The sequence below is a fragment of the Thamnophis elegans genome, chromosome 3 (genome assembly GCF_009769535.1).
Source record: "Thamnophis elegans isolate rThaEle1 chromosome 3, rThaEle1.pri, whole genome shotgun sequence".
NCBI lineage: Eukaryota > Metazoa > Chordata > Lepidosauria > Squamata > Colubridae > Thamnophis > Thamnophis elegans.
In genome coordinates, this window is record NC_045543.1 from 142068181 (window position 1) to 142089622 (window position 21442).

The following is a 21442-nucleotide window of genomic DNA, read 5'->3' on the forward strand; positions in this document are numbered from 1 at the left end:
CTGCAGAACTGCAGTCAGCTGAAGTAGCCTGCAGTGCTGCATTAACCACTGCGCCACCCTCGGCTCTAAGGACCAGGGATGACATGATAGCAGTCTCCAATATCTCAGGGGGCTGCCCCAAAGAAGAGAGAGTCAAGCTATTCTCCAAAGCACCTGAGGGGAGGACAAGAAGCAATTGATGGAAACTAATGAAGGAAAAGAAGGAGAGAAGAGCAACCAAGATGATTAGGGGACTGGAGGCTAAAACATAGGAAGAACGGTTGCAGGAACTGGACATGGCTAGTCTAGTGAAGAGAAGGACCAGGGAAGACATGATAGCAGTCTTCCAATATTTGAGGGGCTGCTACAGAGAGGAGGGGGTCAACCTATTTTCCAAGGCACCTGAAGGCCAGACAAGGAAAAATGGATGGAAACTGATCAAGGAGAGATTCAACCTCGAAAGAAGGAGAAGGAGAGCAATCAACCCATGGACAGAAGTTGCCTTCGGAGTTTTGGAGAACTTCATCAGTGGAAGCTTTCAAGAAGGGACTGGATAGCCACTGTCCGAATTGGTTGTAGGGTCTCCTGCCTTGGGGGGCGACGGGGGTTGGAGCAGATAACCTACAAGTCCCTTCCAACTCTGTTAATCTGTTCTGTTAAGGTGATGCTTATGTTATATTTCAAAGTTCAGAATTAAAAGCTGCCATTTTTTAGTTTTTACTGTCGAAGGACATCCCAATGGGCTGGGGTTTCCCCCCTCCTTCACTAGACATAAGTTGAGTTTGAACATAGCACAGAGTAACCAAATGTCCATGAGAATGTAGAGGAAGAAACAGGACTATTACAGGAAATATTTCTTAGTGAATGATGGTGTTTCTCAACCTTGATAGCTTTAAGAAGTATGGAGGTCATAGACTTCCCCAGCAACATGGGCTGGTTATCACGGGTGAATTCCCATAGCAGTCTGGGGGAATTATTGAAGTCAACAAATCTTCAAGATGCCAAGGTTGAGCAACCCTAGTTTATGGAAAGCGGAAACACAAAAGAGAGACTCAGTGTAACTCAACAGATAGTACATAGAACCCAGGAGTGGGCTTCAACGTTTTTTACTACCGGTTCAGTGGACGTGGCTAGATGGGGCGGGGGATGTGACTGAGTGGGCGTGGCCAACTTGACATCACTCACGCACACTCAGTCACATGACCACCCTCACCAAGCCATGCCCACCGAAAGGGTGGGTGAAAAGTTTTGATGGGAGGGGGGGGCGCTCCATCCTCATCAGAGCTAAGGGAGCGCCAGTAAGAAAAATAAGTTTTCGTCCTCCCCGGCCCCCAGGAACACTCTGCAGGCTTCAGCAGGGCTGGGGGAGGGAAAAACGCCCCCGTTTTTGTGAAAAATGGCCGGAAAACGGAGGCATGTTCCCTTCCCCCAGCCCTGCTGAAGCCTGCAGAGTGATTCTGGAGGCTGGGGAAAGAGAAAAAAACGCCTCCGTTTTTGCAAAAAACGGCCCTCTCTGGGATCTCTCTGGGACTGGCATGTGGACACCATTAAAAGGGGGGAAAATGACATTTTTCAATGAAGATTATTCTGCACATGTGCAGACAGAAAATAAAGATGGGATAGAACCGGTACGGTCGTGTGTCCAGCCAAGTACTACCTATTCAGGCCAAACCGGTCCGAACCGAGAGGAACCCACTTCTGATAGTACCATAGGGCTGAAATGGGCCCTCGGAGGTCTTCTAATCCACCCCCTCCCCAAGACCAGAGCTGTTATACCTTACTGGTCCAATGGTCGTCCGTGTATTTTTGAAAACCTCCAGTTTTCAAACCCCAGGGCCCAGCGAGAAAGGGAATGAAGAGGGAAGGAAAAAGAAGAGAAGGAAGGAAGGAAGATTATAATGAGAGTGAGGGAGGATCTGAAGGAAATCGTGCCTCAGCACTTGGCCACTCCATGTGCCGTCCGACACGAGTGATGTTGAGCTGGCCACCCCCACTCCAGCCCCCTTGAGGTCAAACACAAACCTGATGTGGCCCTCAATGAAATCAAATTTGACACCCCTGCCCTATACCATTTCAGACAAATAATTCTCCAATCTTTTCTTTAAAACCTCCAATATTGGGGCACCCACAACTTCTGGAGGCAAGTTGTTCCACTTAATGTAAATCATTCTCAACTTGACTGTAAAAAATATGATTAAAAAAAGAGTTTTATTATTTTTTAGTTACAAAAATAAACATTCTGCCTTTCCTTATCATGCGTGTCATCTGGGTACAAACATCTCTGAAACATCGTTCCTCTTTTGCCACATCTTTCACATTCATATTAACCTCATTTCCCTAAGTTTAGTATTATAATATATTGAGCATTTAAACGTTATAAAATTCTCTGTTTTTCTCCTTAATATCTTCTAGTAATAATGTCATATCAACATTAAACATCATTTCTCATCATACACATACTAACAGTTTCAATCTTATTTATGTCTGCATCTAAGTGTATTATCTACTTTTTTTTATAGCTTTCTTCATTTTCAAACTCCTTTTTTAAATTGTAAATTTAAATTGTAAATTTAATGAATTTATATGCCGCCCAATCCCGAAGGACTCCGGGCAGCTTACAAAACACAGGACTAAAAAGATAAAAAGTTAAAAGTAAGGAAAGAGAAAAACAGAATTAAAAAGCAACACATCATACATTCAATCTAGGTGGGGCTGGACCTCATTCATTTTTTGCTCTCCAACCAGAGGTGGGTTCCTACCAGTTCGCACCTATTCGGAAGAACCGGTTCGTCAAATCTATCGAACTGGTTAGAAGAGGTTCCACCAGTGGACCCGGAAAGCAGGCTACACCTACAGAAGAGGTTCACATTTTTTTTGAAACCCACCACTGGCAAGGATCTTGTAATTTGACAGTTTTAAGACTTGCATGCTTCAATGCCAGAATTTCTGAATAGCTACTTGGACCGACCTAAGTACTAATTCATAATTTCATATCTGGTCACATGGGCGGCAAGCCACTCCCACAAAGGAGGCCACACCCACAGAGTAGGTTCCAACAATTTTTGAAACCCACCACTGTCTCCAACTATTGGTAAAATAAATGAAACCCACCACTGTCTCCAACTATTGGTAAAATTCCCAAATCATATAAAATTCAGTTTGCTCCTTCTCCTTAAATGCTAATGTTAATCTGTTCATTTCTGCACATTCTAATGTTTAAAAAGATATGATTTTTGTAATAGAATTGTCAAAATCTGGAATGCCCAGCCTGATTCCATTGTGTCAGCTACAAATTTTCACAGTTTTAGTCACAAATTGACTTCCGTGGACCTCACTTCATACTTAAGAGGTCCGTAGAAGAGGCTTGAAAAGTGCACTGACGTGCATATCGTCCCTGTCATTGTATTTTTATATTATTCCTGTTTTCATTTTTGTTGGACGAAGTACAATTAAATAAATAAATAAAATAAAATAAAATAAAGTTAGAATTTAATCTTGGATCCTAGAGAATAATGACCATAGCAGATACAGTAGTACAAAACTTGAAAAGAAGAACCAAAGATGGAAGAAGGGACATTTTTATCTTCCCAATCAATTGATTTGTTGATTCCTTCATTACGCAAGTTATATAAGTTGATCTGGAGAACTGTTTTGGCAGGTTTTCAAGATTGGGTTACCTTAACCAGTTAGAAATAAATATTTTAGAAACCCAGCTGATTCTTGCTTCCTGAAATTGCCTGCCTCAAAGGGCTGTTAAATGAAATCAGGTTTCTAGTCCTCATGGAACCATTGCTTCCCACACAATTGATCCCTCATAGAACTCCTCTAACAAGTATAACCATTCATTTATTGACGGTTCAAAGTTACAACGGCACTGAAAAAAGTGACTGATGATCGTCTTTCACACTTTCAACCATGTTTATGTGATCGGAATTCAGATGCTTGGCCCCTGTCTCGCATTTATGACGGTTGCAGTGTGCCGGAGTCTTATGATCCCGCTCTTGCGACCTTCTGAAAAAACAAAGCCCACGGGGAAGCCAGATTCACTTAACAACCATGTTACTAACTTAACAATTGCAGTGATTCACTTAACAACCCTGGAGGGGGGGGGAAGTGGCAAAATTCACTTAACTACTATCCCGCTTAGCAATGGAAATTTTGCGTTCAAATGCAGTTTTAAGTCGAGGATTCCTTGTGAGTTGAGCCTCTCTAGGGTTAACGGGGAATTGTGCTTTGCAAGGTTAAAAATAAGAGTGGGTTTTTTTCCATTCTTGATGTGCGGTCTTCTATTTTTAGAAGGGGGAAATGTTTTGCTTGGAAACAAAGTGTGGTTCGTTTATTTATTTATTTTCCACAGATTGAACTTATAATGGACGCCATTCACAAAAACCGGAATCTGCAGTACAAGAAGACCTTAGAAGTGAGTGATTTCCCCCTGTGCTGACCGAGGCTTCCCGAGAGCGTGAAGCAGAGTCCTGGACCCGACAAAAACCCCTTTTATTAATTTCCTGTGAATTCTACTCATTCACATCCAGCAAAGTCTTTCAAGGAGGATTTACAGTCACAGACCTTATCTGGCTTGGAGAGCTGCCAGGCGATATCTGCAACTGGCAAGGAGTCTCGGAAGTCAGGAACCAATTAAGCGAACTAACTGTCTCCTGCAAACTCCACTCCCCTTTTGCTCCTCTTTTATTTCCTCTGGGAGGGGCATCATCATCCACCTGTGGCCTTACTCCCAAGTCGACCCCTGTTCTTTAGCTGTTCCCTTTTCTGGCAGCTCTGCTCATGCGCACACTGGGAACATCCTCCAGCTGCCTCACTGATATCTGACTCTGAAGGCAGCTGATAACTGTCATACGGCTCTGGCCCCTCTCTGCCTCCGACACAGAGCCTCATCAGAGCCTTCCCCAGACTCCAGGACTGGCCTAGTTCCTCCCCAACCTCCTCACTGTCCGAATCTGCTGCTAGCTCTTCTGGCAGGCCACAACACACACACCCCTTCTGTTTATTAAAATATGTGATGATTGTCTGTCCCCGTCAGCTTGTTCTGTTGTGCAATTCCCTAGGCCAAGAGGCTCTACGAACAGCGATGCAGAGACAAAGACGAAGCAGAGCAAGCCGTTCATCGGAGCAGCAACCTGGTGACCCCGAAGCAGCAGGAGAAGGTAGAGGGGATCCCTTGCAGGCCAAGCAGAATGTGTGAACAGCTGCCAAGATGGCTTGGGGCTTCAATTCAATGACCGTTTTGCTCCAAAATCTTCTGCCCCAGCTCCCCGAACACGACAAAGCCTCTGTAGTTGAAGCAATGATTCCTTTATTAGGCGCGCCAGCAGGCCCCGCAAAAGGTTCTCCCTCTCACCGCAGGCTAAGAAGTCTGCCTATCAGGGAAGATAAATAGTTGTCTGCCACATCTATTCATCTCCGCCCCCTGCCTTTTATCCCCAGAGCTAGGGTGGGGCTTTGCTAGCAGCGGTGGCTCTTCCATCCCAAGGACCGGCCCATAGATTTCCACTGCTCTCCTCTCCTCTGCCACATCTATTCATCTCTGCCCCCTGCCTTTTATCCCCAGAGCTAGGGTGGGGCTTTGCTAGCAGCGGTGGCTCTTCCATCCCAAGGACCGGCCCATAGATTTCCACTGCTCTCCTCTCCTCTGCCACATCTATTCATCTCTGCCCCCTGCCTTTTATCCCCAGAGCTAGGGTGGGGCTTTGCTAGCAGCGGTGGCTCTTCCATCCCAAGGACCGGCCCATAGATTTCCACCGCTCTCCTCTCCTCTGCCTTCTGCGCATATGCTCGTCGGGCACTGGACAAAGCTGTTTCTCCTCTTCCTCATCAGCCACCTCCAGACCTGGGGGCTGTTGACTCTCCATCTGAGAGCTGACGGATGGCCCAGGCTCCATCTGTCTCTCTCTCTCTCTCTCTGCAAGCTCCATTCCTTCTTCCCCCTTGGAGCTCTCAGGTTGCCTTGATGCTGATCCTGACTCCCATGCCTCTCCCTCTTCTGATTTGGCTACTGGAGGGGCCGGTGGCTGAGAGGCCACCCCATAAAATGGCATTTACATGGGAGTTCTCCACTGACAAGCCCTCTCTAAGCGGTTGACTCTGCCCCCAACAATCCGCATCCTTATTTTACTGACTTCGGAAGGATGGAAGGCTGAGTCAACCTTTCCAGCTGCAGAGATTCACTTAACAACTGTGAGAAGGTTGTAAAAGGGGGCAAGACTCACTTAAGAAATGTCTTGCTTAGCAACATAAATTTTGGGCTCAACTGTGGTCGTAAGTCGATCACAGGCCGTAAGCTCAATCCAGTTATAAAGGAGCCTTTACTTAATTGTAATTCTATTCCATTCTGTTTTCAATTCCATTCCATATTTTCCCCTCTCCTCTCCTCTTTTCTTTCTCTTTTCTCTCCCTTCCCCTTTTCAGAATTAACATGTTCCCTGACCACCGTTATTTATCTTCCCCAATTTTGTTTTCTTCCTTTTACAGCTGTTTGTAAAACTTGCTCAGGCCAAAACTGCCTTGGAAGATTCAGGTGAGTTGTTCTACCTCTGAAGAGTATTGCCAACTTTCAAACCTATTTCCACTTCTCGGTCTTAAAGGAAGACCAATTTAATGCGCAGAGACTGACACAAAGAGGCTAGGATAACATCACTTGTTAAACTATCATTACCCAACCTGATAGCTTCTAGATGTATATAGACTCAGCTTCCCGAATTCTCCGGTCAACATCAGAATCGCTGAGAATTCTGGGAGTTGAAGTCAATACGTTGACTTGGCTGTTCAATTGTGGATCGTTCCCTTGACTGGCTGGGGAATTCTGGGAATTGGAGTCCATGCAATTTAACACTCTTGAGGTTTGGAAACAATGTCCCAAAGGTGCTTTTTTTCAAAAGGCAACTGGACTTCCTTCAGAACTGAAGAAGCTGCTTGGATGGTTCCACCACAAAACCGCGTTCGACTAAAGGGCACTCGACGAAACCGCGTAGCTGATGTCATCACAGCGCGACAACAGCGCGGAGAAAAAAGCACGCTGTAAACGCTAAACCTAAAATTAACCCTAAACCTAAACCTAACCCCCCTAAACCTAATCCTAAACCTAACCCTAAATCTAACCCTTAACCTAACCCTAACCCTAAACCTAAACCTAACCCTTAACCTAACGCTAAACCTAATCCTAACCCTTAACCTAACCCTAACCCTAACCCTAACCCTAACCCTAACCCTAACCCTTACCTTAAGTTGAATCGGCTTGCTTTCAAAGCGCTATTTAAAGCGCCCTTCTTTCTCCACGCTGGCTGTTGTCGCCCTGTTGATGACATCAGCGACGCGGTTTAATCGGGCGCGCTTTAGTCGAGCGCGGTTTTGTCGTGCCACGGCTTGGATGGGAAGCAGTTTGTAGTTTGTAGTTTATTATGATTATAGGCCGCCCTTTTCCTGAGGGGACTCAGGGCGGCTTACAATACATGGGAAGGGGGGTGCAAAACAAAAACACAAGCGAAACATCTTCAAGGAAAAAACCAAAGACACCCCAGTTGCCTTTTGAAAAATCACCTTTGGGACACAACCATGACCTGGATGACTTAAGGATCTCTATGTAGACATTTATAAACACTGTTTTATAAATGTACTGTTCTGTGCTGGGAAAATCCAACCAATTCATGCAGTGATTCGCTTAGCGACTGTGGTAAGAGAGGTCGTAACTTGGGCAAAACTCACTTAACAAACAGTAATGCTGAGCTCAATTGTCGTAAGCCAGTATCTGTTTATCATTCTCCTCTGTTGAACTCAGCCAGGACACTGTGACTGTATAATATAACAAAAAGGCCGAGTGAATTAACCACGGGGGTTTAAACAGGATTACTACCACCATACAGATAAGATGCCTTGAGTGTGTCTCTTAATGCAAACACAGCAACGGTGATATGTCAACCTGAGTTTAGCGTGTTATGTGAGTGGAATTATTAAGGTTAGTGGTAAGAATTTGGGGGTATCAGTCATTGTCTTAGCATGTCCTGTGTTCCAGTCCGAGCTTAAGGTCAAAATGTGATTTTATTTGGGCATAGCACGTTGTCTGAATGCAGCAATTGGATGTGAATTCAGATTTAGGATTCATTATTTTGTATGAACTCAGGCCGTACACAATATAGCTTTAAAAAAAGGAATAGGTAGAAGTGAAAAGAGGAAGGAAATTGCCTAAAATGGATATATATAATATATACAGTGAAGGAACTTCAACCACATTGGTTAATTGTCTTCTTCCTTGGTTTGTGAGTTAGGGGAAAAACATACATCTTGTTTAGAAATGGGTAAAAAAGGTTAATCAACAAGAAACTCCGTTAGATTTTTTCCAAATTCTTCCTATGAATGATTTGACCGGGATGATAAAAACTCTTCTTCCTTGATCAGGGGGTTGGACTAGAAGACCTCCAAGGTCCCTTCCAGCCTGGTTAATCTATGTTCTATATATCCATGACCATAACATTGATCAGATAAGAATTTCCACATTTCTACAGGAAAAAATCCAGAAGGAAACATTCATCCATGATCAGCAGGATTTTTTAAGACTTTAATTTTTCTTGCTCATTTTTTTTTAAAGTTGGATGTCAACATTTCCTCAAAGGCACCAAAAAACCCTCCCAAATCTGTTCATAATGATGCTTTCTGCATATTTTCAGCAAAAGTTCTCCTTTCAGATCTTGAAATGACCAAGAAAATTATGCAGTGGGTTATGTATATTAGAATTTGAATAGAGCTGGAAGGAACCTTGGAGGTCTTCTAGTCCAGCCCCCAGCTGAAGCAGGAGACCCTAGACCATTTCAGACAAATGGCTATCCAACATCTTCTTAAAGACTTCCAGTGTTGGGGCATTCACAACTTCTGGAGGCAACTTCTGTTCCACTGATTAATTGCTTCTAACTGTCAGGAAATTTCTCCTCAGTTCTAAATTGCTTCTCTCCTTGATTAGTTTCCACCCATTGCTTCTTGTTCTACCCTCAGGTGCCTTGGAAAATAGTTTGACTCCCTCTTCTTTGTGGCAGCCCCTCAAATATTGGAATACTGCTATCATGTCTCCCCTAGTCCTTCTTTTCTTTAGACTATCCAAACTCAAATCCTGCAGCCGTTCTTCTCCAGGCCTTTGATCATTTTAGTTGCTCTTCTCTGCACTTTTTCCAAAGTCTCAACATGTTTTTGTAATGTGGTAACTAAAACTGGATGCAGTATTCCATGTGTGGCCTTACTAAAGCCGTATAAAGCGGTACTAATCCTTCATGTGATCTTGATTCTATGCCTCTGTTTATACCTCCAAGGATTGCATTAGCTTTTTTGGCGGCTGCTGCACACGGCTCATATTCAAGTAATCATCCCCTAGGCATGATTAGGAATTGATTCCAGGTAAAGGGACTAATTAGTGTTCCTTTCCTGTTATTAATAAGTTTTTTTTTAAAGTGTAACACAAAAAGAAAAAACAATAGATATTTTGTCAAATGGTAGTACTGGTAGTTCGTGGCTTATCGTAATTCTTGTAGTGATTTCTTGAAGTTATAACAACACTGAAGAAAGTGACTGTCTTCACACTTATGTCCGGTCTTCAGATTTACGACTATCACAGCATTCCCCACAAGGTCATGTGATCAAAATTCAGTTGCCGGGCAACTGGCATGTACTTATGATAGTTTCAGAGTCAGTGAGGGAAGCAAGATTCGGTTAATGCCTCTGTGATTCACTTAACATCTGTGATTGAAATAACTTATGATCTGTACTCACAGTTGCACTATCCCCTCCGTTGTGTTCAGATCACATTTATACCCCAATTGTAGCATCCTATTGTGATTCATGACTTATTTGCCAATTTCCAGCTAAAAAAAACCCTATCATTGGGGTAGGTAGCTGGATTTACTTAACGACCATGTGATTCGCTTAATGACAACACAATTTGCTGAATGACCCCCCAATGTAAAACTTCTCGAAAAGTTGGTCTGACTTGATTTAGCAATAGCAATAGCAATAGCAGTTAGACTTATATACCGCTTCATAGGGCTTTCAGCCCTCTCTAAGCGGTTTACAGAGTCAGCATATCCCCCCCACAGTCTGGGTCCTCATTTCACCCACCTCGGAAGGATGGAAGGCTGAGTCAACCTTGAGCCGGTGAGATTAGAACCGCTGAACTGCAGATAGCAGTCAGCTGAAGTGGCCTGCAGTACTGCACTCTAACCACCTGCCCCACCACAATGACTTATGCTAGAAATTCTGCTCCTAATTGTGGTCGTAAGTTGAGGACTACCTGTATGATAAACATCCTTCAGTAGTTGCCCTTACTTTGCCCCAAATTAAGGGTTTACAGGGTCATACAAAGGAATTATTGGTATCCCATGTCAGTCAGTTGCTCAGGTGAATCTGTTATCTTTTGGTAACTGACTCTTATCCCTGTGTCTTTTCGTCTAGGGTTTTAAGATGGGTTTGCAATTTGGGTTCAGCACCTTTTTAACACAGAATAACAAGAGTTGGAAGGGACCTTAGAGGTCTTCTAGTCCAACTCCCTGATCAGGAAACCTGCTGTCCCACTACTCAGGAAACCCTATACCATTTCAGAAAATGGTTATCCAATCTCTTCTTTAAAACTTCCAGTGTTGGAGCATTCACAACTTCGGAGGCAAGTCGTTCCACTGATTAATTGTTCCGACTGTCAGGAAATTTCTCCTCAGTTCTAAGTTGCTTCTCTCCTTGATTAGTTTCCACCCATTGCTTCTTGTCCTGCCCTCAGGTGCTTTTGGAGAGTAGCTTGACTGCCCCTCTCTGTGACCGCCCCTCAAACACTAATCCTTCTTTTCATTAAACTAGACATACTCCATTCTGGACGTGGCGGCTCAGTGACTAAGACGCTGAGCTTGTCGATCAGAAAGGTTGTCAGTTCGGCGGCTCGAATCCCTAGCGCCGCGTAATGGAGTGAGCTCCCGTGACTCGTCCCAGCTAACCTAGCAGTTCGAAAGCACGTAAAAATGCAAGTAGAAAAATAGGCACCACCTTTGGTGGGAAGGGAACAGTGTTCCGTGTGCCTTTGGTGTTAAGTCATGCCGGCCACATGACCACGGAAACGTCTTCAGACGGCGCTGGCTTAGCCTTTGAAACAGAGATGAGCCCCCTAGAGTCAGGAACGAGGGGAACCTTTACTTTTACCTTAACCAATTCCTGCAACCGTTTCATATGCTTTAGTCTCCAGTCCCCTAACCACCTTTGTTGCTCTTCTCTGCACTCCTTCTAGAGTCTCCACATCTTTTCTACATCGTGGTGACCAAAACTGGATGCAGTATTCCAAGTGTGGCCTTACCAAGGCATTTATAAAGTGATATTAACGCTTCACGTGATCTTGATTCTATCCCTCTGTTTATGCAGCCTAGAACTGTGTTGGCTTTTTTGGCAGCTGCTGCACACAAGTGGATAACTTCATTTTGTTGCCCATTTGCAGACAGGATGTATCAGAACAATGTCAACGCTCTGGAGAAGATCAGAGAGGAATGGCAGAATGAGCACATGAAGAGTTGTGAGGTAAAAAATAGAACACCAACGCAACAGAAATAAAGCAGAAATCTTTTTTCTCAGTGCGATGTTTAAGGCGGGGTGATAAGAGAAGTTTCTGAGATTTTGGCATTCACGTTGGGCAGGATTCTCCATTGTTTCTAGGTTCCCTTCTCTCCTTCTCCTCTGTGATGTGGTTACAAAAAGTAAGATATTCAGCTGAACCAACAGTTTAGTTGCTGATTCAGCTACATGGTTGGTGTTCGGTAGAGACCTAAGTGGACGCAGCCTGTAATTTAACAGCTGCATGTAAATACTTCCACATATGGGTATAATTATTTTGGAAAACCCAAAGCAGGAAGGTTTACTTACCCAGCGAAGGAGAAGCAACAAGGCGGAGAGCCAAACAATTTTTTAAAAAATGGATTCCCCTCCACTCCATCCCAAATAGATTCTAGAATACATCTATCTATATATGAAAATGGTTGTGTGTGCGTGTGTGTGTTCCAGCAGGAACGCCTGGAGCAATTTCAACCAAACTTGGTCCAAAGATGACTTACTCTCTGGAAAAAAAATACTGTGGGGGGTAAGAAACCCATAACACCGTCAGTGTGTGTATGCGTCTGGTGTTCCAGCAGAACTCTGGAACGCCTGGGCCGCTGTAATGAAAAGGAATGAATTATATCTATAGTGTCAAATCACAGTACTTTTGATCGTGATAGTATGCATTTTGGAGTTCTGTTAAGATATAGCCTGTTGTGCCTTAAAATGGATTCTACTGTACAGTACAGTGCAGTTGCCATGGTAACGGCTTCACAGTACTCCACAAGGAATCTCCCTCTGGTAAGGGGAATTGGTTCTTAAAAAAAAAAAAAGCAAGGGGGCTCCCTCTGGGAAAGGGGATTTGTTCGGGCAACGGCGAGTTGTCAGCTAGTTTTTAATAAAATTAAATAAAAATAAAAAAGTTCTTTCTGCAGATTATATCTACACCCCTTCTTGGCACTTGTGGGGGCCATCGAAGGTGCTATTTATTTTTGGTTATTGCTTCTCCCTTTTGGAATAGCATTGTCCATAAAATTTAATTATTTATATATATCAAATTTGAAAACTACCTATTTCTGGGCCAAACCCCCCCCCCCCCAAAAGACGCCCATTGGGGAAAATAGATTCACTAATGACTGAAGCTGTGACTGGACGGCGCCGAATGGAAGGATTTATATTTTTCAGAGACCTGGTCATTTGCATCCTTTGAGAGAGTCGTTGAGTCCTCTGTGTCCTCAGGGTCAGTAGTGCAAATGCTTTCAGCAGTTCAAGAAGACTCCACACCCACTTGCACTACTCAAGTGACCCTGAGGACACAGACAAATTTCCAAGTGGCCTCAACGACTCTGTTCTGACCCAGGAGTCCTTAGAAAGCAAGAAGCAAAGTCTTGATCCTGGCAAAAAACCCTTTTATTTACCCGACTGTGAATTCCTTTCATTCACAGTCCGCGAGGCTTAGCAAACAGTCTTTCAAAGGAATGTTTATCCACACGAACCTTATCTCGTTTGGAGCGCTGCCAGATGGTTCCACCACAAATCCGCGAAGCCCTTCTGCGCGGAGACATAAGCGCGAAGACTAATTCACGCCGTTCTAAGCACTAGGGAAAAACGCGACCCTACTGCGATGACATAATCGCGGAGGGCAAAATCGCGCATTCCCAAGCACTCAGTACCCTAAACCTAACCCTAAACCTAACCCTAACGCTAAACCTAACGCTAAACCTAACGCTAACCCTAAACCTAACCCTAAACCTAACCCTAAACCTAACCCTAAACCTAACCCTAAAACAAACCCCTAAACCTAATCCTAACGCTTACCTTAATTGAGGTCGGCTTTCTGCCGTGGCGCCATTTTAAAGCGCCCTTCTGTTGCTGCGCTGTTGTCGCGGCGGTGATGACGCGCAGTGATGATGTCGTCGCTTTATCGCCGCGCTTTTGACCAGCGCGGTTTTGTTGTGCCATGCTGCCAGTATCCAGTTTCCAAACACAGGGCAAGGCAAACTTGGCACAGAGTCTCTTAAAGTCACACACAGAACTTTCCACACTTGAACTGACCGAATGAACAAATTGTTTCCTGCAAAAGCCCCACCCCCGTTCGCTCCTCTTTTGTTTCCTATGGGAGGGGCCAATCACCTCCAAGGTGTGGCTTTACTCTTAAGTTGACCCTGCTTTCTTAGTTGTCTTGTCTTCTAGCAGCTCTGGGAGCAGCAGGCACCATTCCGGTACGGTGCTTCAGAGGGCCCCCCACACGCCCCCGTTCCTGAGCTGTATTGGACCCAACCGGGCCATTTGCGCATGCGCACGCAGTGTACGGCGCCTGCGCAACGCTCTGTCGAGCAGCTGAAGCGTCGAGGGTGGCGGGTGCACATGTGTGTGCAGTGCGCATGCATGTGGTGGACGCTCGGCCCTGTTGCAGCGTACCAGTTGCGACGGGATCCGGAACCCACCACTGAGCTCTGCGCATGCGCCCACTGGAAACAGGCTCCAGCTGTTCTTCTGCCTCACTGCTGTCTAACTCCCTCTCTGCCTCGAGGCAGAGTCCTCGTCTGAGCTTTCCTCAACCCCCAGAACTGGCCCATGTTCCTCCCCAACCTCCTCCCTGTTCGACTCTGCGGCGGGTCACAACAGACTCTCTAAAAAGAATGCAAATGACCAATTGTCTTCAAGGAGTGTAAATCCTTCCGTTCCCATCTTCCAGTCAGATCTGAAGAAGCTTCTTGGATGAGAAGCGAAACGTCTTCAAAGAGAAACCAGTTGCCTCTTGAAAAATAAAAGCATTTTTGGGGACAACCATGACGTGGATGACTTGAGAATCTCCATCGCCCCTCTGATCTAATGCTGCTTCTTTGAGTTCAGCATCTTCTTCTGTGTCTCCCGCAGTTCTTCGAGAGCCAAGAATGCGAGCGGATCAACTACTTTCGGAACGCTATGTGGTTGCATATCAACCAGCTGTCGGAAGGCTGTGTCAAGAATGACGATGTAAGAAAGGAGCGTCAATTCCTACCTTCGGTAGATGGGGTTTGGCATTTTCAGACTATAGAAGAGTGGCGCGGTGGCCTAGAGGTGGCGCTCTCGCCTTACAATCAGAAGGTTGTAAGTTCGATCCTAGGTAGAGGCAGATTGTTCTCTCTCTGGGCACCATGAGAATATAGCTACTGAATGTAACTCTGCATTGGTGACAGGGAAGGCATCTGGCCAGTAATCACTCCGCTCCATTCAGTTGCTCAGACTAAAAGATTAAAAGATTATTTTCAGACTACAGGTAGTCCTTGATTTATAACCATTTGTTTAATGATTGTTCAAAGTTACAATGGCTTTGAAAAAAAGAGCAGTTTGCAATCCTTCCTCACACTTACGACCCCTGCAGCATGTGACCCATGTTGTCGTTAAGCAAATCTGTTTTCCCCCACTGACTGCTGGTCAGAAACTGCAGGAAGGCTGCAAACGGCAATCACGTGACCCCCGAGACATTACGATGGCTGTACATTCAGAGGCCGCGCCCCTGAATTATAACCACGTGACCACTGCAATGGTCGTAAGTGTGAGAAACGGTCACAAGCCACTTTTTCCATTACTGCTGTCACTTTGAACGGTCCCTAAACAAATCATTGGAAGCAGAAGTCTAACCGCCTCTCCCCGTCTCTGCTAGACTACTGTCATTTAATCTATGTGGGTCTGCCATGAAGGTGTACAGGTAGTCCTCAATGTACGACTGAAATCGGGACTTGAACTTCCGTCGTAAGTTGTTCCGGTTGTAAGCTGAGTCGGATCCTATTTTTCAACATTTTTACACGCTCTGTGCTGATCAGAAGTCTGAGGGATAGTTGGAAAAAGTCATTTTTTTCCCAGGGCCCTTGTAACTTTGGACGGTCACTAAAAAAATGGTCGTAAGTCGAGGACCACCTGTGAAAGAGACAAGATTGAATACTGGGAACTGCATTTTGGAAGTAAAGAAGAGGCAGAGCAGACACAGGCTATTGATCTTCCTTCCTTCCTTCCCCAGTCGGAGGATGGATTCTTTTCAGCCGTTTTAACTATAAATCAGATTTTAAGTCCTGTTCTGTTTGCCTGGAGCACCCTCGAGGCAGAAAAACTGAATACGGATCAAACAAAGACTGGCGATATTATTTTTTTAAAAAAAGACTGAATCAAGGTCTTTCTCTTCTTCCCAGCATTTCTTCCCTGCATTATATGTCTGCTGTGGTTTCCCTTTTGATCAGAACAATGGCCCTGGGGAAGAGAGAGGAGGAAATATCAGCATTTTCCTTCTTCTATTCCTTGAGATCCAGTTTTCTGATTTCGGTGATTCCCCTCCCCTAAAATCACATCAACTAATGAAGGAGAGAAGCAACCTAGAACCAAGGAGAAATTTCTGGGCAGTGAGAACCATTCACCAGTGGAACAACTTGCCACCAGAGGTTGTGGGTGCTCCAACAATGGAATTTTTTTTAAAAAAAGAGATTGAACAGCCACATGTCTGAAACAATACAGGGTCTCCTGTTTGAGCAGGAGGTTGGATTACAAGGTCCATTTCAACTCTGTTATTCTGTTAAAATATTAACAGATTAACCAAATTGGAAGGGACCTTGTAGGTCATCTAGTCCAACCCCCCGCCAAAGCAGGAGACCCTACACCATTTCTGACAGATGACAGTCCAGTCTCTTCTTGAAAGCTTCCAGTGATGAAGTTCCCACAACCTCCAAAGGCAATTTTGTTCCATTTGTTCTCACTGTCAGAAAATTTCTCTTTATTTCTAAGTTGAATCTCTCCTTGTTCAGCTTCCATCCATGATTCCTTGTCTGGCCTTCAGGTGCTCTGGAGAATAGCTTGACCCCCTCCTCTCTGGGGCAGTCCCTCAAATAGAGGAAGACTGCTATCATGTCCCCTGGTCCTTCTCTTCACTAGACTAGCCATGCCCACCTTAACAACTGCAGCAACACACCTAACAAGGGTGGCGGAAAGATCATAAAATGGGGCAAAATTCACTGAGCCACTGTCGTAAGTCGAGGACTAGCTGTCGCTGTGCAGAGATCCATCATAATTTCGAATGGTCGCTAAGTAGCCAGTCATACTTTGAGGACTACCTCTACAGGAGAAGATGTGTGGAGTTTATTAAAAATGAAAACTCCTTGTCAGGAGTTGAGGAGACAGGCGTGATGCGAATATTCAGTTAAGAGATGCTTTTGATCGAAATTCCGAATTGATGCTTGGAAAAAAAAAATTGATTTGAAGGGCTGAATTGAATTGGATAGTTCTGAATTGATCCAGGTACATTTGCAGGACCATTTTTCTCCCCTCAATCAGATTAGTTCTCCAAAAACTAATTTATTAAAATTTTCAAAACAAAATTTTCTGAACCATCACAAAATCTCTTCCCTTCCCTTCCCTTCCATCTATTCTATTCCATTCCATTCCATTCCATTCCATTCCATTCTATTCTATTCCATTCCATTCCATTCTATTCCATTCCATTTTTCTATTCTATTCCATTCCATTTTCCTATTCTATTCTATTCTATTACATTACATACATTACATTTTTCTTTCTATTCTATTCCATTCCATTTTTCTATTCTATTCCATTCTATTCTATTCTTTTACATTCCATTATTTATTCTATTCTTTTACATTCCATTTCATTTTTTCTATTCTATTCCATTCTATTCCATTCCATATTTTCTGTTCTATTCTTTTACATTCCATTTCATTTTTCTATTCTATTCCATTCTATTCCATTCCATATTTTCTGTTCTATTCTATTCCATTCTATTCCATTCCTATTTTCTGTTCTATTCTTTTACATTCCATTTCATTTTTCTATTCTATTCCATTCTATTCCATTCCATTCATTTTACATTCTATTCTATTCTATTCCATTCCATTCCATTCATTTTACATTCTATTCTATTCTATTCTATTCTATTCTATTCCATTCCATTCATTTTACATTCTATTCCATTCCATTCCATTCCATTTTACATTCTATTCTATTCCATTCCATTCATTTTACATTCTATTCTATTCTATTCCATTCCATTCCATTTTTCTATTCTATTCTATTCTATTCTATTCCACTCCATTTTTCTATTCTATTCTATTCCATTCCATTTTTCTATTCTATTCTATTCCATTCCATTTTTCTATTCTATTCTATTCCATTCCATTTTTCTATTCTATTCTATTCCATTCCACTCCATTTTTCTATTCTATTCCATTCCATTCCATTTTTTCTATTCTATTCATTCATTCCATTCCATATTTTCTATTCTATTCTATTCTATTCCTTCTTTTCTTTTCTTTTTTCTTTTCTTTTCTTTCTTTCTTGTCTATCCTATCCTATCCTATCCTATCCTATCCTGCTGGATTTTTGCTATGAAGGAATCATTCATCCATAGCAAAACAAAAAACAAAAAACCCCACAAAGATTTTTCTTCCAAAAGTGATTGCTTTGTGTGTAAGCAGAAGGCGTGGCCCGCAGTCTTTTGCCCCCTGCTTCTCTTGCAATGGCATGTTGATTCGGGAATGTAGGAACGATTCGGGGGGGCGTGTCGTTTTCCTGCCGCTAAAAGCGGTGTCCTCTTCCCTACGACAGAATTACGAAGAGATCCGCAAGGCCCTCGAGCAGTGCAGCATCGCGAACGACATAGAGAGTTTTGTACATATTCGCAAGACCGGAAGCCTCCCTCCAGGTAAAGAGATGGAAGCTTGAGGACTCAGTTTCAAACGATGCTCAATTCTAGTCCTTAAAATACGGTTGTGTAAAGCAATTTGGAGATGATTTGGGGCAGTGTTTCTCAACCTTGGCGACTTTCAGTCCTTTGGACTTCAACTCCCAGAATCCCCCAGCCAGCTATGCTGGCTGGGGGATTCTGGGAGTTGAAGTCCAAGGACTGAAAGTGCCAAGGTTGAGAAACACTGATTTGGGGGATAAGAGATTCAAGGAAGAGGAAGAAAAAGAGCTAGGAAGGAGCGTGAGAAAGAGACTCAAGTTAAACCCACCTTAATTTTCTTTAGCGTAAGAGGCGATAGGGAGAAATTTGGACAGGGTTTCAAGTTTCTGTGATTATACCCAGCGGCAATCCCAGAATCCTTCTCTGCCTCTTCCTTGATCTGGTTTGAACTCGAAGGGCTGATATCAATTTTAAAGATTTGTGTCTCACCACTTCCTCTTACTCTACCCCACTTTATTTTTTCTGGCTGTGTAACAAATTATATAGCAAGATTCATAACCGGGGTAGCCATATCCATCCATATAACTATCAGTACAGCCACTTCACAAGCTCTGCAAATGCTCCGAGTCCCCTGTTTAGGGTTAAAACACTAGGCTAGAAACCAGGAGACTGTGAATTCTAGTCCTGTGTTAAGCAGGGAAGCTGCCTGGGTGACTTTGGGCCACTCAACAGGAGACAGTGAATTCTACTCCCATATTAGACATGAAAGCCAGCTGGGTGACTTTGGGCCAATCTACCAGGAGGCTGTGAGTTCTAGTCCCGCCTTAGGCATGAAAGCCATCTGGGTGACTTTGGTCTAATCACCAGGAGACTCTGAGTTCTAGTTCCTCCTCTAGGCATGAAAGCCATCTGGGTGACTTTGGACCAATCAACCAGGAGACTGTGAGTTCTAGTCCTGCTTTAGGCATGAATGCCATCTGGGTGACTTTGGTCTAATCACCAGGAGACTCTGAGTTCTAGTTCCTCCTCTAGGCATGAAAGCCATCTGAGTGACTTTGGGCCAATCAACCAGGAGACTGTGAGTTCTAGTCCTGCCTTAGGCATGAATGCCATCTTGGTGACTTTGGTCTAATCACCAGGAGACTGTAAGTTCCAGTCCTGCCTTAGGCATGAAAGCCAGCTGGGTGACTTTAGGCCAATCACCAGGAATTCTACCCCCCTATTACACATGAAATCCGGCTGGGCGACTTCAAATATGAAAGCTGGCTGGGTGATTTTGAGTCAATCACTAGAAGACTGTGAGTTCTAGTCCTGCCTTAGGCATGAAAACCAGTTGGGTGACTTTGGGCCACTCAACAGGAGACAGTGAATTCTATTCCCGTATTAGACATGAAAGCCATCTGGGTGACTTTGGTCTAATCACCAGGAGACTCAGAGTTCTAGTTCCTCCTCTAGGCATGAAAGCCATCTGGGTGACTTTGGGCCAATCACTAGGTTACTGTGAGTTCTAGTCCTGCCTTAGGCATGAAAGCCAGCTAAATGACCTCCTTGGGCCAATCACTCACTCTCAACTCAACCAACTCAGAGGGTTGTCGTTGTGGAGCAAATTAGAGGAGGAAGGTGTACTGTATTCAGTATGTTTCCTGCCTTGAGTTATTCATACAAAGAATAACATCGGATTATAAACAAACAAACATGTATTCAGGGTCATGTTTTGGTGGAAAAAGTATAATTCAGAATAAACAAACCCCAGCATACCTCTCCACTGGCTCAGAATTCTAAGAATTGCAATCTCAACATCAGAAAGTAACATATCCCATCCAACGCGGGCCAACGTTAGTTGGAAAACAAGTTGCTGGTTTTTTTTCAAATTTCTCTTTTGCTTTCTGTTTTTTTTTTTTGCAGTCCCTGTAGTCTACGAAAATTATTATAACACACAGAGGAACACAGGGGCCAGAAGAAGCCAGGTTCCGGTGTCTGGCACGTAAGAATGAAAAATTACATGTTATTTCTTTTTAATGCTAATGTTGTTCTTTTCAGTTATTTGCTTAGTTGCTTTATGCCAGGGGTCGGCAACCGTAAACATTCAAAGAGCCACAAAGGTCCTAACCGGAAGGCCCCCATTCAATTCTGGAGCCAACCGGAAGTCCAGTTTCCCCGTCAGAGTCCCTCCTAGTGCGGCATCCTTTTTCCTCTACTGACCAGAAATCTGGTTCTCCCACCATAGAGTCCCCTCCTAGTGCAACATCCTTTTTCCTCTACTGACCAGAAGTCTGGTTCTCCCACCATAGAGCCCCCTCCTAGTGCGGCATCCTTTTTCCTCTACTGACCAGAAATCTGATTCTCCACCATAGAGCCCCCTCCTAGTGCGGCATCCTTTTTCCTCTACTGACCAGAAGTCTGGTTCTTCCATCATAGAGTCCCCTCCTAGTGCGGCATCCTTTTTCCTCTACTGACCAGAATCTGTTCTCCACCATAGAGCCCCCTCCTAGTGCGGCATCCTTTTTCCTCTACTGACCAGAAATCTGATTCTCCCACCATAGAGCCCCCTCCTAGTGCGGCATCCTTTTTCCTCTACTGACCAGAAGTCTGGTTCTCCCATAGAGTCCCCTCCTAGTGCGGCATCCTTTTTCCTCTACTGACCAGAAATCTGGTTCTCCCACCATAGAGCCCCCTCCTAGTGCGGCATCCTTTTTCCTCTACTGACCAGAAATCTGATTCTCCCACCATAGAGCCCCTCCTAGTGCGGCATCCTTTTTCCTCTACTGACCAGAAGTCTGGTTCTTCCATCATAGAGTCCCCTCCTAGTGCGGCATCCTTTTTCCTCTACTGACCAGAAGTCTGGTTTTCCATCATAGAGTCCCCTCCTAGTGCGGCATCCTTTTTCCTCTACTGACCGGAAGTCTGCTTCTCCCACCATAGAGTCCCCTCCTAGTGCGGCATCCTTTTTCCTCTACTGACCGGAAGTCTGCTTCTCCCACCATAGAGTCTCCTCCTAGTGCAGCATCCTTTTTCCTCTACCTGTCTTAACCGAAAGCCCTATCAATTGTGGCGCAACCGGCGACAGGGAGCTGCAGCAGAGGGATGAAAGAGCCACATGCGGCTCCAGAGCCATGGATTGATGACCCTGCTTATGCTAACATCATAGTTTTCTGCCAAGAATCTATCTTTGAGTAATTAAAAATGCACTACTCCTAGACTTATGTCTACAAGCTTCTTCCTTTGGGCAACTTA

The 21442-nt window shown here is 44.2% G+C and overlaps 1 protein-coding gene across 1 annotated transcript in view; it reads left to right on the plus strand.

Moving 5' to 3' along the window:
* The window catches only part of PSTPIP2 (proline-serine-threonine phosphatase interacting protein 2), a 54266-nt gene that overhangs the window by 27360 nt on the left and 5464 nt on the right, over positions 1 to 21442 (plus strand). The window contains exons 6-12 of the mRNA XM_032214494.1: positions 4335 to 4399; positions 5046 to 5144; positions 6469 to 6514; positions 11447 to 11526; positions 14419 to 14517; positions 18130 to 18226; positions 20114 to 20192. Coding sequence (XP_032070385.1) covers positions 4335 to 4399; positions 5046 to 5144; positions 6469 to 6514; positions 11447 to 11526; positions 14419 to 14517; positions 18130 to 18226; positions 20114 to 20192 — 565 coding nt within the window. The remainder of the gene's footprint in view (positions 1 to 4334; positions 4400 to 5045; positions 5145 to 6468; positions 6515 to 11446; positions 11527 to 14418; positions 14518 to 18129; positions 18227 to 20113; positions 20193 to 21442) is intronic.